The 19,646-nt window shown below is 37.4% G+C and overlaps 1 protein-coding gene across 17 annotated transcripts in view; it reads right to left on the bottom strand.

Moving 5' to 3' along the window:
- The window catches only part of MBNL1 (muscleblind like splicing regulator 1), a 201,540-nt gene that overhangs the window by 24,760 nt on the left and 157,134 nt on the right, over positions 1-19,646 (bottom strand). For 13 of the 17 annotated variants that reach the window (XM_027584022.2, XM_027584005.2, XM_027584004.2 and 10 more), the window contains 3 exons: positions 17,682-17,852; positions 16,545-16,655; positions 7,322-7,522 (listed from right to left, as the gene is read on the bottom strand). In XM_027584022.2, the coding sequence (XP_027439823.1) occupies positions 7,322-7,522; positions 16,545-16,655; positions 17,682-17,750 (381 nt within the window). In that variant the 5' untranslated portion in view covers positions 17,751-17,852. The remainder of the gene's footprint in view (positions 1-7,321; positions 7,523-16,544; positions 16,656-17,681; positions 17,853-19,646) is intronic. The other 4 variants (XM_027584012.2, XM_027584013.2, XM_027584015.2 and 1 more) reach the window with 1 other exon arrangement.

Genomic DNA, 19,646 nt, shown 5'->3' with positions numbered 1-19,646 from the left:
AATCATGAATACTGAGTAAAATAATGGATAGATGGTTGAAAACACATAATACAAATCTGATTAAAATAAACAGTTCTGTTATTTGACCTCTAGGGTTTTCTTGGTTTTGTTTTTTTTTTATGAATGTGACAAGCATATTTCAAAATGGTTAGAATAATAATAGGTTTTATAAGTAGTATTAAATTCAGCAATGTTCTGCAAGGTAAGGCATTGGAATTCTCAGAACATTAATGTCAATGTTTGAACTTATTCAAAACTGGACAGTCATTTGCGTGTTTGTTAAGGAGAGAACTCTTTGAAGTAATATGTTTTGTGCTCACCATATTTAACTCAGTCATGTTTGGAGAACAACTTCTAAAAGCAGGAACAGAGAGCTTATAACAGGAACAGGCACTATTTTAATATTTTAGAAAGTCATTTTAAAGTTTCATGACAAATATTATGGAGCTTATTATAAGCTTATATATATATATATATATATATATATCAATATTTAAGGGGCTTATATACTCACACACACACACACACACATATATCTGTGTGTGTGTGTGTGTGTGTGTGTGTGTGTGTGTGTGTATACCTGTTGTTCAATAATAACCACCATAGACTTTATTTTCCATTAAGCTTGAGCTATATGAAACTTTAAAAAAGGAGTACTGGATAATCAATAATTTTATCAAGGTATCCAGAGCATTAGTAGTCATGAGTATACAAGCTAATGCCAAGAATTATCTGTATTTTCAACTCAAAAAGGATTATAATCTCCACAGTTTAAAATTCTGGTGGTTATGGGTAATGATCTTAGCTGACTGTATAATTAATTCCCAAGATAGGTATCTGATAATGTCATATCTAGTTTCAATCTGTTATCAAATAATGTACAAATTTGGTCCATCTAAACTTCGGACATCAATGTCAGCTACCTCAGAGGATTTCTGTTAAGATCAAATGGGAATTGTCTTAGGGGCGCCTGGGTGGCTCAGTTGGTTAGGCGGCTATCTTCAGCTCAGGGTCATGATCCCAGGATGCTGGGATCGAGTCCTGCATCGGGCTCCCTGCTCAGCAGGGAGTCTGCTTCTCCCTTTCCCTCTGCCTACTTGTGCTCTCTCTGTCAAATAAATAAATATTAAATAAATAATCTTAGAAAAATAAAATAAAAAAAATGGGAATTGTCTTTGAAATCTAAAAGGCAGAACACCTCATTGTCATTAGGCCAGAGAACACAAGCATATTTCTATAGATAATACTGCTAAGAGTTTGTCACCTTACCTCATGTAATTAAAAAAAAAAAATCTGAATGTATAGGAATGGCCAACTGAAAAAAAACCTTCCATTAAATCCACTTCCAGATCTTCATTTATTCATTCCTATGAATAAATGCATAAACCGACAGGAAAATACACACAACTTTGAAACAAGCTCATCAATATGCCAAAATGCTGAAATCTGTAGTTACTTTTATTACTCTTTCTAGATAAATGAAGATTGGGAAAGTTTAGCTTTAAGTTGAAGGAAGAAATGAGTGGAAGAACAGCAAAAATGAGTGGCCAAGCTTAGTAATTACTGTATTTTAAACAACTTACAACTCTTTCCTCTCCCAAACAAAGCTCCAACTAGCTACAGGCAATAGTAACTGACGTACTAGATGTTTTAAACGGGATAGAACTAACTTTAAGGAGCCATTCTAAAGCCTTATGACAGATTTAAAAAATAAACCACATAGACCTGTGAGCATAAAACTCTTCATATTTCTTAGTAATTTTCTAAAGATATTCAAATATCATACAAGCAGTAGCTAATCACCCTCCACAAAAACACAAAATTACAATAATCCTATCAATAAGGCTCTTTCATTAAAAGCATCTGCTTTTCTAATCTTATTTTGAATCAAATGTCTTTTATATGCAATAGATCATGACAAATCCATTAAACTCCTATAAAAATCTCAAGCTAAGCATGCCTTCCACTACTACTTAAACCCTCATTTAGCTTTAAATGCTCTTTTTTTGTATGTAGTCAATCGGGACCATATTGTTTTGTGCCTGTATGAAAAAAGTCACTAGACTCTTCTGTGTCAATAAGGAAAGGAAGCGATCAGCATCCAATGGCCTAAATTAGGTACTCATGTCATGATCACGTCAGTAGAATAAAACTTTCGGCACAAGAATAATCTGTTTTGAAATAAACAAACTCCAACTGAAAAACATCAAAAGCCAAATGGTGTGCCCACCTTTCCTGGAATATATCCTATGTTTATCTCATATAGACTGTTGATATAAAAATGATGCAGTTAACCAAATAGCAACCTAATATCTTCATCAGTATCTGAAATATACGGTCACCGGTTAGTTTTTTGTTTGATTAATGCTATTATGCAGTATAAATGACCTTAATAATTACCAGTTTACTTGAAATATTTCATTATGTGCACTGTGTTCTTAGCAACTTAACAAAATGTCAAATGTTAAGTGTATTACAGGAGGAGGCAGGTTTTTAATTGAGTCACAAATAACTGTACATAAGGTAAATGATGAGAAGTTAAGACTTAAATAGCAGGTGTTGGCATCCTGTGGAATAAGTATTTTATAGACTATTTGCATTTAGAATCACCGGGCAGATTTGTGGAAAAAGACTCCCAAGCCCCACTGAAAACCTACTGCATCAGTCTATGCAGATGAGGCTCTGCATTTTTCACAATCGTCCAGGTGATTCTAATCACATTAAAACTTGAAAACCACTGCTCTAGGACTAGGGGCAGAACGAGATGCCATATTTTGTAGCTGGAATGCTCTAAATGTAAACATGTTCCCAAGGAGAATGTTAACAAATGTTAAAAATTCATCATGTTTTATCTTCTCTGTTGGATTACACTAAACTCTGAATAAAGGCATGTGTCTTTTTGTGATTAATTAATTAACTGGTTGACTAGCTCATTTATGCATTCATTTAACAAGTTATTGGGTATTATTTATGAGCTTGGCACTATCCTGATGTGGACCTTCTCTTGTTATGGATAAGACAGCAATTAAAAGGTTTCAAAGATATTCCTCACCATATTTTTTACTTGAAAGATGTTCACTAGTTCTCCCTTGGATATTGTTGCTCTTCAGAATAAAGTAAAGATATGACTGAAAACCTTAGTCCTTTCCAGTACCTACAGATTTTAACAATTTCTTAAAATAATCACTGAAAATAAAACTGCTGCCTGGAAATTACAAAAAGGTATCCCAAAGTCACAAAATGGAATTTTAAAAGCCTCATTTCAGTGACCAATATTTAAGAGATTTGCTCCTCTTTAGAGAATACCATAAATACTGAATTTTACAGTATAGAAAGTACACAGCTACAGTCTCCTAAAAGGTATCCAACAAACAATGGATAATAGGGATACTGATACAAAGTTTATGTGTGTGTTTTACATCTATATATTTAATAAAATGTGTAATATGTATTTGTATATTGAAATTAATGCAATATATTTAAATAGATTTATCTATTTAAATATAATATTTAAATAAAATTTTCAAAAGCTTATAGCTGGCATGAAAAGCACAAAGACAACCTAAATATCCCTTAGAACATTCTAACTGGAGGTGATCTTATGGATTATCTCGTTCAATCCCCTGATTTTATATGTATGGCATATGAAGCTCAGAAAAGATGAGAAACTTGACCCAAGGCTGCTCACCTAAATTAGCAAAATCGCTCTTCTTGGGTTCCTGTTGTTGGATTTAACATTTTTTGTAGCCTCACATCGGGTGCTGTAAATATGTGTCAGTTCTTCCAAACAGAAGAACTAGAACGCTGATAATCTATGGTATTTTGAATTTCCTTATGGTCTAACAATGTGAAGCAAAAAGAGAGAAAGAAGTGGCAAGAACAGCTGACAGATATTGAAACTAATGTAAGCTTTTTTTTCACCTTAAAAAGAACTCAAAATTCAAACATGTACTTCAGAGTTCCACGGGGAAAAACTATAGATTTAAACCCAAATAACTAAGCATGTGGCCAATCGACAAGTGTGCGCACTTACTGCCACGTCATTTAGATCCTTGTGTGCCGTGCACTTGGCACGAGGGGAAATAAGCGGGAGAGGGGCGTGTCTAAAATCTCAGTGCCGAGCAGAAAGCCACGCCCCTGAACCTCACGGGGCAATACGCTAACAGATTGTAACTGTGACGCTGGAGCAGATCCTCTTAGCCAGAAGAAGATAGGAAGGAAGCTGCCCTCCCACCGTCCTGCATTTAGATAAGAGGAATTCAGGTTGAGAGGAAATGAGAGTCATGTAGCAGTAGCCACTTGTGAGTCCAGCAACAGAAGAAAATACACAAGGTAGCTTCTCACAAAAAAAAAAAAAAGAAAAGAAAAAAGAAAGAAAGAAAGAAAGAAGACAGAAACCCCAAACCAATGATAAAAGTCATCATTTTAATTAAACACTATACAAAATACAACCGATTACGGACTACCTAAAACTGTGGGAGGATTAGTTTATAAGAGTTCTGACCACACAGCTCAGCCTTTAAAAAGATTTCAATAGAGATTTTTAAGTTTCCTAAATATCATCTCCTCCTAATAACTAATTCATTAATGTTCATCCCGGATTGCCTATTGGGTTCCCTTCAATCCACAATTATGCATTAGGAACCCAGGGTATGATTCGGAAAGATCGGGGCAGGAGGAAGGTGATTCATATGTTAAGCATCCGGTAATTTTTAAATATTTACAATTTCCTAGATTTCCTCCTAATTTATCCACAAACGGCATCAGTTTACTAGTGAGCAAGTGCAACTGCACAGTGACAAACCACCCACAAGGCAAAGTGTATCTCTAGCACTCAGCGGTCCTTGGACCACAGGGGGTGTGCAACCAGGTCCCAAAGTCCTTTCTGAATTCTCCGTATGGTCCTCTCTTCATTAGCAGCTTTTTTCAAAATATTCATGAAAGGTAAGAACTAAGTCTAAACAAACAAACAACTCTAAAGAATATACAGGAGCCAGAATCTCTTGCTTACTCTCTGTACTATCACCTGTATGGGAATGAGTTATACAATGTTTAAAAATGGAGTTCTACTTCATACCCAACTGGAACAAAGATCCTTTCTATGACTCAGAGAACATATGGCACATAGTTGTGCCCCAACTTTCCCCCTAAATTTATTGCCCTGTAAGATGGAGTTAATGATAGTATCTTCCTCAGAAGATTGTTTTGAAGGTGAACTATGTGATGCATGTGATGGGTTGATGCCGCGTTTGGTAGATAGTAAATACCCCATAAATACCAACTATGGTTACTACCATCAAAAAAAGTGGTGGCAGTTATAACTACGCTGAAATCTGAGATCCTCTCTGCAGTGCATGTAGTGAAACCCCATAAACAAGAAATTGGTGCTTATTAAATGAATTCCTGCTCCACTGATAAATTATTAGTGTCAATTATGTTCACATTAACAGCCTTATTTTGCCTCTTTCTCAGTAATTAACAACACTCAAAACTTCTCAGCCCTAAGTATTGCCTCATCCTAACCAGGGAAAAGAAGAAAGAATCATTTTGTTTCTTAGTTGGACAAGAATGCCAGGCTTTAGAGCTTCACTGTACAGGGATGTTGCCATTTTTTTCTTCATCTAGAGCTTACCAAATCCATTAATTTATAGCCATGCTGAAATTCTGAACAACCACTTCAATATAAGAATTACATCCTTCATTTCTTTCTCATGCTGCAATAGCAAAGCACATACATCTGATCATCCTTGACTCTGAGACTTAGAGCATGATGCAATTTCCAATTTAAAAACTTTTTTATCAGAGCACACTTCACAAGCGAAGCTGCCTTGCTATTCCAACCAAAGTACAGTGAGGTCTGCGAGGAAACTTGCAGTAATAAATTTTAAAATGCTTGATACCTAGTCACTGAGCAAATCGTCGTGAGAACAAGTGTCAGGGGAGGAAGAGAATTTATTCTTAATAGACGTAACACCAACGATGAACATTTAGGGAACATGTGCTGTGTGCCAGACACTGGCCTAACTCTTTGAGGAAAGTGCCATTATTACGTCCACTTTAAGGATGAGGAACCTGAGACATAATGAGGTGAAGAGGCAATCTGACCCCAGGGTTCAAGTTCTTATCCACTGTCATACATAGGGATGCAGTGGCTTTTATACACATTCCATTTGTTAAACACAGCATACCTCAATTCTCGCAAAATGCTCCAAACACTAAACCAAAATCTCTGCTTCAATTTTTTTTTAACTTTTATGGCCACGGAAGAAGCAAACAAACAGCACACTTCGAAAATCAGAATGGAGTCCATAAAGAAACCAAGATCTATAAAGAACTTCTCTAACTCAAAACCCAAAAAACAAATAATCAAGTCAAAAAATGGGCAGAAGATATGAAAAGACACTTCTCTGAAGAAGATATACAAATGGCTAACAGACACATGAAAAAATGTTCATCATCATTAGCCATCAGGGAAATTCAAATCAAAACCACATTGAGATACCACCTTACACCAGTTAGAATGGCAAAAATGGACAGGGCAAGAAACAACAAATGTTGGAGAAGTTGTGGAGCAAGGGGAACCCTCTTACACCGTTGGTGGGAATGCAAGTTGGTACAGCCACTTTGGAAAACAGTGGGGAGGTGCCTCAAAAAATTAAAAATAGAGCTACCCTATGACCCAGCAAGTGCACTCCTGGGTATTTACCCCAAAGACACAGATGTAGTGAAAAGACGGGCCATATGCACCCCAATGTTCATAGCAGCAATGTCCGCAATAGCCAAACTGTGGAAAGAGCCGAGATGCCCTTCAACAGATGAATGGATAAAGAAGATGTGGTCCATATATACAGTGGAATATTACTCGGCCATCAGAAAGGATGAATACCCAACTTTTACATCAACATGGATGGGACTGGAGGAGATTATGCTAAGTGAAATAAGTCAAGCAGAGAAAGTCAATTTTCATATGATTTCACTTATTTGTGCAACATAAGGAATAGCATGGAGGACATTAGGAGAAGGAAGGGAAAAATGAAGGGGGGAGGAATCAGAGGGAGAGACGAACCATGAGAGACTATGGACTCTGAGAAACAAACTGAGGGTTCTAGAGGGGAGGGGGGTGGGGGGATGGGTTAGCCCGGTGATGGGTATTAAAGAGGGCACGTATTGAATGGAGCACTGGGTGTTATACGTGAACAATGAATCACGGAACACTACATCAAAAACTAATGATGTAATGTATGGTGATTAACATAACATAATAAAATTTAAAAAAATAATAATAAAAAAAAGAAAAAAGAAACCAACTAATCATTCCTACCTCAAGTCTGTCTGTCCGCATTAATTTCTGTGCAGCAGCTGCAGCAGCCGCAGGTACAGGGACCCCAGGATTCCCTGTAACCAACATTGGTGCGGTCGGCAAGATCTCTGCTGGAACCAGGCTCGGGGACACAGGTCCCAGGTAGGGATTAAAGGCTGCTGATGCATTGGTGGCTAAGCTTGGTGCAACTGAAAACATTGGCTGAAAAAGAAAATAAAAAGCAAAATTTAATCTATAGGTCTTGGCCTGAATTTGATATCCCACATTATATATAGATCCTTCATCCATCCACCCATCCATAATCCATTCTTCCTTCCCTCTCCTCCCTCCTTTCATTTAATTCTGTTTCTTTACTCCCACTAGGGATAAGAATGTTTCTTAAATAAGCAGTCATCCAGTCAATGTTTTTCTAAAATATAATAGGTGATTAACCCATTAAATTTCTGCTGGGATTTTGAAACTTGGGTGTCTATAATACTTGTAATTTCTTTTTGAATAATAGATTAGTTATTCAATACAGTAACTTCTTGTGGTCACCTCATCTTCATTTTTGTCCTGATTTAATCCTAGAAACTTGTCTAAGAAATGCATTTTATAATTGCTATGTCAGATGAACTTGACAGATCTGTTTACAACTGTTAATGGGTTGCAAGTATCCTATTATCTGGAATAAATAAAGCAGAACTCCCAGTGGATAACAAAGTTTCACAGTCAATATAAACTGTGAATAAATCTCATGGGATATGTGAAAGATGATGATGACACAATTTCTTTTGAACACATAAGGTAAAGTATTTGGCATATTCACTTGTTGCATGTTTTTCTGGAGAAACTATAAATATTCCACCAGCTTATCACACACTTGTGAAATATTTAACAAAGAATTTACCTTACTAGGGAGAAACCATTCTGAATGTGAACTCTGAAACGGAAAGCTAAACAAATGCTACATTTTTCAAGGAAATACACAAGGTAGCACTGACTAAAATATCACAAGATATAATTTCTGCCAGAAATGCTTTCATGGATATAGGAGGGTGGTTTCTATTTGTGATATGATGATTTGCATATCAGGAAATATATCTGTTCTTGAGTAGAATCAAATAATTTACCTGAAAGCTACTTTAGCGATTTGGCTTTTCCAGTTTTGAAAGCATAATGTAGCACAACAATTTTCCACCTTATGGGTGGTGTATTTTTAACTTCCTGATTCAATGGGGTTTCAATTCTTGAAGTTTAATATTTTGTGTAATAATAATGTTTGTCTCCAAAACTCAGAAACTCATGGACAAAATGGATCCTGTTCTTCAAAGGACTTCTTAACAATTAATTTTCTTTACCCTACGGTAAGGAACAGAATCGCAGAAACTTTTAGAATGAAGGGAACGTTAGAATGTAGCTAATTCTTCCCTCTTATAGAAATAAGAAGTTAGATGAACACTGAGTTTACACAGAATTCAAGAGCACTTTGGAATAAAGTTCTATGCAATTGAGATGTAAAAGTAATTCTTATAGCTCAAAAGAAATGTTTTTAAAAAATAAAATATGTCCTTATTTAGTCTGGCCCTGACTTGTCCTGTATTTAGAAGAGTACAATGGAATTCAAGTGTTCTTTTTCTTGGGGCTTCTCAAGTGGTTCTCAAGTATGTACGGGTGATTTTGCCTTGTAGGGCACATTTGGCAATGTCTGGAGACATTTCTGATTATCACAGCCTGGGGGTGCTGTTGCATCTAATGAGTAGAGGCCAGGGATGCTGCTAAGTGGCCTGCAACACACAGGACAGCCCCTCACACCAAAGAATTATCCAGCCCCAAATGTCAATAGTGTTTAGGTTGAAAATCCCTGTCCTAAGGGATGCACTCGTCTTTGACTTCACAAACTGTTTTAGGACAAAATCTTTGCAGCTAGTGTATCCATTCTTACTAAGAAGACCATGGAAAATAGAATATTTCATACATAATTTGATTCACTTGGGAGAAGAAACAGTAACACCGTACATTCCACTGAGATTTTCAAGTTATAATTATGCCTCCAGACATGCTGGTTTGAATGCCATGGTTAGCTACCCTGCCAGGTCAATGGCTCCTGCCTGATGAAGTGGCCTCAAGTAATACCTCTGATCCACACCCCCATCCCTGCCCAAAACACTGACAACCGGAAACTACCCGAGCGCTCCAGATATAAACAATCCATAATCGGTCAGAAACTGGGGCCCAGAGCAATCTCTGTCCATCAACAGTTACTTGAATAGCAGCTGACCTTATGCTGCCCCACTGTGTAATGGCTGCTAAGGCATTACCACAGCAAGGGTTGACCTGTACGGTGAATCCATGTTGAACTTGGACTTCTATTCATAAATATTCAGGTCGAACATATACTGTTACATTCTGTCAGATATAATATGTGCAATTCCAACCAGACCAGCACTCTAATTTTCTATATTAGGTATTTAAAAATTGTAAGAAATTTAGCATAAAAGACCGGAAGACCAGTTTAAAATATGGAGAACACAGCCAGTCTGTATCATTCCTCTTCATATTCTATTGCTATGAATTAACATGGATTTCCAGGTAGTGGATTTTTAATGTATGCTCTGGAAAGGTACTGAGATGTTTATGTCATTGTACATTATTTAGAAGCAGAGGTCAAATTTACAAACGTATCTGGAGGCAAGAAAATCATTCTTTTTTTTTTTTTCCTAAGGAAAGCATTCTTATTTTAAGAAAGTAAGACCAGTGACCAATAAAATGCAGCTCTGTTAAATCTCAGTGAATAAACTTATAATCCATGATGCATATAATGCAGCAGTTGCATGTCACAGATAAAAGAATACTTCTCCTAAGTAAAAATATTGATCTCACTAACTGGCAACAATTTTCCTGCTGGATTGTTTCTACAGAGGTGTCACGTGAATTGATTTTCTGAATTAATGCAGCAGAACAAATTCAAATCCGAAAAATTTTAGGGCACTGTCCCCAAGTAAAATCTAGCAGCTTGAAAAATCTGAAACATCAACTATTCAGCAAACATTCTCTCCAATTGTTCTCTCTCCAGATAAGTGAAGCTATTTGCTAAACCAGCAGAGGATCAATAATAATAGCTCTAATACTTTGAAACTTGATTCCAAAAGCTGCTCCCAGAAAGTGCAACATTCCTTCATTTACAGGTTTTGTAAATTTGTTACATTCCTTTTTCAAAGAGCACCTTGTTGGAGGTAGGTTACTGCGTGGCCCCATCAGTGCCCTAATCGGATTAGAGAGGCGCTTGAACTTCTGCGCTGCCAAGTCTCCTTTCCGAAAGCCATCCTGCAGAGGGTTTCGGCAGAATCGCAAGGACGGACATTAATGCTATAGTATTATCAAGTGCATCCTATTTTCTCTGAGGTATCCACAGGATAACATATAACTATGTATTTGGCATATCTGACACTGACTACATCCTTGTAATAACGATTTACAGATATCTTTGTTCCTGGAAGGCATAAGGAAGGTTGGCTTATGATTGCCTTTTGCCAGTGAACACCCTCAGCAGAGAAAAACAAATTGCAACCTTACTAATGCTGGTGCATTTATGGGCTAATCACTTCTTTGTTGTAAATTAGACATTTGATTCCATTAAAGTAATCAGGCTTTATTAGAAATTAAAATGATATTCAATTTCACATGACCCTAGTTAAACGTGTGCAAACATGATTATTACTATAAATCCTTCTATTTATTGTGTGCCAGGCATTGTGCTAAGTGCTTTACCTATGTTACTATATTTAACGCACATAACAGTAAAATGTAAACTCCATGGGCAAATAAGGCCAAAAACTCCATTGTTTCTGTTTTGAGTTGGGGGGCAGATACTGCTAAATCCCCAAGATCTAGCTTGATGCCTAGCACATAGTCAGTACTCAATAAATATACACTGAGTAAGTGAGTGAATGAAGGAACGTGTGGATGAATTACAGTCTTGTCGGGTGGGTTTTATTAGTCCCTCCCATTTTGCCGACAAGGTAAAGGGCTCACATAGATTATGTATCCATCATCACAAAGGAGAGCATGAAAGAATTAGGATCTGGACACAGGTGTGTCTGGTTCCAGGTGATCCTGAAACCAGTGATTCTCGGGGCTGGCTGGCCATTAGAATCCTCTGGAGAACTTCAACCCCTGAACGCCCTGGCCCCCCCCCCTCAACACAATCCCGTCAGTACTATTTAAAAATCTCCTGGGACATTCCCCTTCTATACATTACGTGGTCTTCTACTATTGAAAAACAGAAACAGGTTCCAATTTCAGATTGTATGTGAGGTCTCCAAGGAGACATGTTTCCTCACAACTTTCTTCTCAACAATGCTTTTCCCTCTAAATGGAAGGTTGTTCCTGCCCAGCCCTCCTGTTTAATTCTAATCACGCTTCAAGAATCACGACTCTTTCTCTTCAAGTTTCCCCTGATCCGCCCACATCTCCAACTATGAAGAGATTTTTTTCCTACCCTCTGTTACCATAGAACTCCTCACCACTCGAATTTGGCATTGATCACCACATGTGTTTACTTAACCCTCTCTCCTCCTCAAACTAGACTGCAGGCATCCAAGTGCGTCTTCTGCACGCTTCCTTCACCCTGCATGGAGTCTGCGGCTGCCATCGACACAGCCCCTCTGCACATACTTCCTTCATGGCGGTATTAATGCATTTGCTGTGTTTCCCCAGCACACAAACTCACTAGCAAATGCATTAAATATTTTCTAGTATAGCTATGTGGACATTAAAAAAAAAGTGATTTAATGTTACTTCCTTTCCACTTGACAATGTAATCATTAATTGATCTAGGATGCTTGTTTGAAAAGTCTAATTTCTTTCAGTTGTGTTTTGCGGTTTTTTTTAATACTGAGCTTTCTAAGTTTCAGTACTGTGGTATTACCATGCTGTAATGTTGCAAATATCATAGGGGCCCTAACTTATTTTAATACATTATGTGAAACGGTGTTTGTGATTTAAAAAAAAAATGGATGGAGTATATATGATAAATAGTATCTAATCAGTATTTGATACGATTTATGGAATACAATTTTTTCAGATTTTTCTAGATTTTACCTTTGTGCATGTGTGTGCGTGTTTGTAAAGGTTGAACCTGCAAGTAGTAAAAAAATAAAGCTTTTTTGTTCCTTGACAGCACATAATCAAGGTGCAAAAAGCCATGTTTCTGGGTATACACAACCCTGTACAGGAGCAAGAGAAGTTCCTGTAAACAGTTATTTTGAATATTAAACAGTCAAAGGTTAATGGGCGTTCCCAACAAATTCACATTACAATCTCTTTTTTTTCCCCTAGGAGTGTAGCATATGACTCTAATAAAATAAGAAATAACTGTTTTAAAGTCTGCTTCTAGACCGACTTGTTGACTGGGCAAATCACAATGACCACCTGGCTTTATTTTTAATCTCACCTTACCACTTCAATCTAGCTTTACTGAAGTACCAAACATTTACATAAAGAAGACTCACTTCTGGCCCAGCGAGTAAAAAGGTATCAACACATATGGCCCGGTCCCTAAGATTCGGGCCTGTCTGCAAGCGGCTCGAGGAAGTGCCGGCCAGCTCCTGGACTGAAACAGGCACTAGATGGAGCATGGATGACGGCCATGGCGGCCACATTTTACCGGAAGCGCTTTCTCACGAAGTGGCCTTATCTCAATCACTAGGTTGGGAAACCTGGAGGGTAAAGCACTAAAAACCAATTTAAGAATTCTAGGTGTTCCTGGAAATGTGACACACGGTGACCTCAAAGCTTTCGGCACTCAGCCGCCAACAACCGTGAGGTGGGAACGCCAGGACAGCCAAGGTGAGGCGATGGGGACAGCAAGAGAGCTCCCAAGACTTTTTAGCTAAGTCCAGTAACTTTGCATTTCTTTATCCCTAGGCTACTTCAAATTCATGAAATGCACAGGAATTCAACTTGAGTTATGTACCTCAAGGCAGCGCTAGGTGTGTGTGCACCTTAAGGGGAGCTGCCCTCAGACATTACCGATGGCCAAGGCTAAGCTTTGGGAGAGCAGGGAAAAGGCACAGGAGTGGAGTGGAAGTGCAGAGCTCAGACACAGCTCCTCATAATCGTTCCTTATGCAGAGCTCTTCAAGGGCAATGACAAAAGCCTGGAATCGACGGAACTGCTGAAGACATCTTTCTGGGATGGATCAAAGAAATACACCAGATGCTTCCAAGTTGTGAGCCACAAGATACGGTCTATATTTGGTTAGGTTGCTTAGTTTTCTGGTTGGATTATCTCTGCATCAGAGAGTACATAGCAATGTAATAAATTTTTTCTTATGTAGTACTTAGAAAAAAAAATCCAAATATTTAATTTTTTACATTTGGATAATCAAATACTATAGGTCTTCCATTTCTCTTCAAAGATCACATAATAAAGAGAAATACGATCTTTTTACATTTTTCTTAGGGGCTTAGAAATGATAATAGAATTAATGCCAGTTACTTAATAATTTCTTATGCAAATTTTAGGGAGTCGACACACAGGTAAACTCAATTACTTATTTTCAACCACCTATTTTATCATCTTATGGAATAGAAATAATTATGAAATTGTTAGGAACTTGCAAATAATAATATATTTGAAACTTATCACTATATGTTAATGAAGGTCAGAGATTTTAAATGAATCAACCAAGGACCCAGAGCTGGTTGGTGGCATATCTCCAATTAGTGTTTCTACAGCCTGGATGCTAGCACCTGAACAGCTTGAGTTAAAATCCTGGCCCTACTAAGCACTAGTTATGTACCTTGGGCAAATTACTTAACCTTTCCAAACCTCTTGTGTCTTTAGGAGGGTTGCTGGAGTGGTGGGGGATGGGAGGGATGGGGTGGCTGGGTGATAGACATTGGGGAGAGCATGTGCTATGGTGAGCGCTGTGAATTGTGTAAGACTGATGAATCACAGACCTGTACCTCTGAAACAAATAATACATTATATGTTAAAAAAAAAAAAAAGATAGTAGGAAGGGAAAAATGAAGGGGGGGAAATCGGAGGGGGAGACAAACCATGAGACTATGGACTCTGAGAAACAAACTGAGGGTTCTAGAGGGGAGGGGTGTGGGGGATGGGTTAGCCTGGTGATGGGTATTAAAGAGGGCACGTACTGAATGGAGAACTGGGTGTTATACGCAAACAATGTATCATGAACACTACATCAAAAACTAATGATGTAATGTATGGTGATTAACATAATAAAAAAAATAAATCTCTAAAGCTGACATAATATCATCTACTTTATAGGACGGTTGTGAGGATTTATGATACAAAAAGTAGTGAGTGCAGTAAATGCCCTTAGAGTGTTGTATCTGCCCCCCAAATGGAAGTCCTCTTTCTGCCTCTTGGCTTGGTGCATTTCATAACAACAGAATAATGTATACGAAAACAGGAAGGTCTCCTATAAACCCTTGCATTCCCCAAGTCACCTCAGTGTCATCTTCTCAAGACCTTAAATTGAGAGACTCAGTCTCTCAAAATTTCTGAAAAGATGAAAACCCAACCGAATGGCATAGCAGCTACTGCCTGTTCTCACCGGTACCCTCATCGAGCTCCAGGTTGCCCCTGCTAATAGTGTGCTAGTATATATCCAGCCGTAGGCCCCATCCCCATTCTATGCTGTGGTCTCTAGGATGGGGCTTGTACTCTGGTTCCTGCTGCCGATTCCTTTGGAATCACAGGGCCAGGTAAACTACCACAAACCTCTGCCTGTCTTCCTTGTATCCAGGAAACTCCTTACTTCATTCTTTGACTCATCAAGTAATTTTTGATCTCGCTATATGCCAGGTACAATAGGAGAAGTTTCCAGATTTGATTAGAACTTCCCTGCTCCTTCTCCCTCTTCGTGTTCCCTCAGCTACAATTTTAGGGGCCAAACTGGTTTGCCCTAAAAAAATTAAGAGGCTTCACCTACTTGACTACAAACCCTGAAACTGCTCAGATACTCCTACCACGCCTGATATTATGGATCTACTCACAGTATCACCTCCTTCGATAGAACCCCTACCTGGGCTGGATTCAAACGTGTGCTGTGTCTTTGAACACTAACATCTATACTAGCGTCCATGCTCTTTGAGTGGCAACCATGTTGTGTGTCAATCACCTGGCGGCTTCCAGCCCTGTTATAATCCCTATTTGTTGACCCAGCATTCAAGTTCCAGTAATCAGCTGGTTATGACCGTCTCATTTATTTCTGAATCTCTGTATGATTACTCTCATCAGCAGGGCTGACTACACAAAGGATCGAAAAGTCTCAGGTGGGATCCTGAAGACAAACTTCCTGGATTAAAGCCTTCTCTACAGTCATTAAAGCCTCAAATGTTTTAAAATTGAATAATTAAAATGACTTCTATACTTATTACAAAAATGTCACCCTGAACAGAGTATATTTTTAGACTATGATCTCAGGATGCCTTTAGTAGAAGGGTAATTCTGCATTCAAATCTAGTCATACCAGGGAAAATTAACATAAAGCCCGAATGTGCTCACAACTAATAAAAATAAATGTTTTGTCTAAGTAGAGAATTTTCCAACAAAAACACCAGGACATGTGATTTGTCTGCTGGTTTCAGAAATTGTGATTTCGTGATTTCATGCACACCACAAATTTGTTACTGTATTTTACAGACATGAGCATAAATGTTGTTTACAGTCTGTCCCAGGATTACCCCTATGATGACCCTGGAATGGCCTTGAGAGTAAAGCTCAAGGACTAAGTCAGGAGATGGGCCAAGACTTCACAGTGAGGAGCTCAATGCCACGTGACCAGCACTGTTTCTGGCAGTATAGGAATTACACCTGCTGACCTCAGAGGTGCTTCCGGTCACTGAGAGGGTAGAGCCTGACGGTTAGCAGCCTTTAAATGTTTAAGTGGAACAAAGTATCTTACATCAAGGAGAAATCTTATATCAGCCAAAGTAGTAGCCACCCCAAGGATTTATCAGATCTCTCTGAAACTGTGTGAGAGGGCCAGCTGTGAAAGACACATCTTGTCCTGTATTTTATGCTAGCGAGAATGCTTATAACTGTTTTTTTTTAACCACATGGAAATCTTCATGCTATTCCAATGCAGATATAATACTAGCAAATGCCACACAAATAAATTTAAGATATCATATTTTTAACTGAGCCCCCAATAATGGAAAAAAATATATCAAGTTAAAACAGACACAGAATTATAATATTCTCTCACCTCAACTGTATAGTACTGATAATTGGTATCACTGCCGATGTGATATGGAGATCCCTCCCACCTCGAAATGCAATCCCCCCCTCTTTTTTGGAATGATTGGTGCATTAAGTTCTAAGAGAGAATAATAATTACATTGAGTTCAGGTGTTAAAATGTATTAGGAAAAAAATTAGTTAGCACACATGCTACAGTCAGCATATCAGAAAAATATGGGTCCTCACATTCCCACAACCCCATAATAGTGCATATAAGTTACTGACATAAATTACTGACAGATATATTCTGATCATTACAAATTTTAACATGCATTTAAATATGTAATTACTGTATCACAATTAACATCAGAATAACCTTTTGTAATCTAAAATTACTTATGATAGTAATCTTACATTTTTATGAATAAATGTGAGTAAAGGTTATTAAAGTCATTTATCATATACACTCCCCCAAACTCCAAATAAATAAATAAATATATGTGCTCAGAATCAAAAGTTATTCACATACACTGCTCAGTAAACATTAAATCTCTATGACCACCTACAGTTTAAAGTATTTAGCTCTTTGCTTAAAAGCCCTGGGAGTTTCTGCCTCTCCTGATTAGTTCTCTTTTAATGCATGATATTGACTCACCACTGTCAGAATTTTGCTAGCATTTCTAACTACAAAATAATTTCACTTTGAGTTTGAAAGAATAACAAAGGCTCCTTTTCAATAAAGAAAATGATGCAAACAGATTCTCTTCAAGGAAGCAGGAAAGGGAAAATTTTTCTCAAAACTAAAGATGATCTATACCACATTTTAAAAATATTATTACCATTAAAGGAGTCTGAAAATGCACATGGACTATATCGATCAGTTTGATGACCATTTTAACTCCTGCAAATCATAGGATTTCATGTGAAGAGAATTTTAGGGGGAAAACATGCCATAAGTAAATTTCCACATGATTTAGTGAGAAGATGAGTAACTTCACAGTGTGAAAACTGTTTCAGGCTTTGCTTGGTAATTTTGTTAGAAAATGCTAGACACCTGATACTGTTACCTATGTTCACTTAACCGAGTGCACTCACTACTTTCATACTGAAACTGAGCACTTGGAATTACAAACTTGATGAATGAGGACTGAAAACATGCTTACCACGGGTTGTAATGGGGCACCGGGCATCATGGCATTGGCTAGTTGCATTTGCTGGGCCAACATGGCCATGTTCTTCTGCTGAATCAAGTTATTGCGCCCATTTATCTCCAACTGTGTTTTTAAGTGTGGGGGTGGATGAAGATATTTGCAGTTCTCCCTGGAGCAACGACCCTAAAAAAACAAAAGCAGAAAATACCATTTAAAAAAGCTTAGACCAGCAAATCTTAAAAAATAAAAATAATGCAAACCTACCACCTGGATCTACCATGGGTTTCTAACACACTGTACTGTCCATATCCATTTATCATACATTTAGAATAAGTAATGAATTCACCCAAATGCATTATCAAAATGAAGTGTTAAGACATTTGAGAAAGTCTTAAAGCTTAAAGAAGTCCCCTTCTTTTAATATTAGCACTAATATTTCTACGTCCAAGTTTAAAAATCTACCGACTGCCAGGGTAAGATTAAAATAAAGAATATGAAATGAAGAATAATATTAGCTCCTTCCAAATCTCCTGGTTAACTTTAATGAACCCAAAAGAAACATGAAGTTTTAGCATCTATTTTTACTTGTATTGAGTTCTAAGGAAATGAACTTAGAGGATTCAAGGCACACTGTGTCTTCAGTTAAGCACCTTTACAAGTATCTCGTAACAAATAAAATTAAATTACTACTAAGCTTTACAAACCCATATATTAAGAAATTTGCAGCGAAAAAAAGAAAATGCCCATATGTTCCCACTGTACATAGAGATTAGTAAGTATAATGAAACACCGGTGAAAATGTAGCCTTTAACCTTTCAAAGATAAATCTAGTCTCCATTGCCCAAGAGCTATAAAACAATAGGAAATAGACATATATACCCTCCAAAAGATTTATAATGTAAAATGGAGAAACAAAACATTAGAAAAAAGTAAGAAATGTGAATATACCCTTCCTTTCGGGATATTTGTTTTCATCAAAAACATATATTAAAGTCTGTAATATGAAATAGTGTATAAGGGATTTATTTCATATTCTTTCAATACTATCATCATTCCACTGTTTCCATATTATTTCAATATGTTCTCAAGTCTTTATAATGAAAGGTCTTATCAATTATTACCTCAACAACTTCTTTCACCAATAAATCTAATTACAACTGTTTGGGAGGGTCAAAGAAAGATTCAGTTGAAGCCATCAACCACTTTTCCTGAGCTTTCTTTGATTTTTTCTAAGAAAAACCCATTTGCCATCATTTGACCTTATACTGTAAACTGATGCAGCATGCTTGAGTTTGTGATAAAAATCTGGTCACAATCCTAATTTGAAAGATCTATTTCTGACTTGTTTTGATTCAGGTTTTTAGGAACAAGTTTCTGCAAAGGGCTAATATCATAGGATACTGCCTTTCATTTTAGCAAGCTTTATGTAATAAAGCATCACCAATAATGTTTTAAATCAGAAGGTGGCAGAAGACAGTAGTTGATACCAAGAAACTGACAGGTCCCAAGACCTAGGGTAGAGGCCTAGGTCTCCCATCAGCAGCAGGAACTGCATACAAAACTAACTTCTTTAAGTCTCAGGCCTTTTATCCATTTCAAAATTGCTATATAACCTACACCATACGTTTCTTATGAAGATCAGAGGAGATAATGTATATGTCATGCCCATGGCCCTGCACAGCACTCTGTGAGCAAGGTAAAGGTCAGGAGCTGCTATTTGCCACCACCCCCACCCCTTTAATCATATAGCCAACAAAAGAAAAACCAAATATCGGCATGAAGGTAATTTTTATAATATCTCTTAGTTATGCCTATTGATGTGTTCACAAAGTAACATTTATATATTTATGACTTATTCCACAGGAAATCATGCTTGGTATCTGTTATTAGCTTGAAAGCATCCAGATGAAAAGTAACTTTTACCCAAAAACAACACTTAGAGTCACAGGAGAAACCACAGCGAACGCCTGGCCAACA

Source organism: Zalophus californianus, chromosome 1 (assembly GCF_009762305.2).
Source record: "Zalophus californianus isolate mZalCal1 chromosome 1, mZalCal1.pri.v2, whole genome shotgun sequence".
NCBI lineage: Eukaryota > Metazoa > Chordata > Mammalia > Carnivora > Otariidae > Zalophus > Zalophus californianus.
Note: the sequence above shows the minus strand (reverse complement) of the source record. Positions and strands in the feature narration are given on the sequence as shown.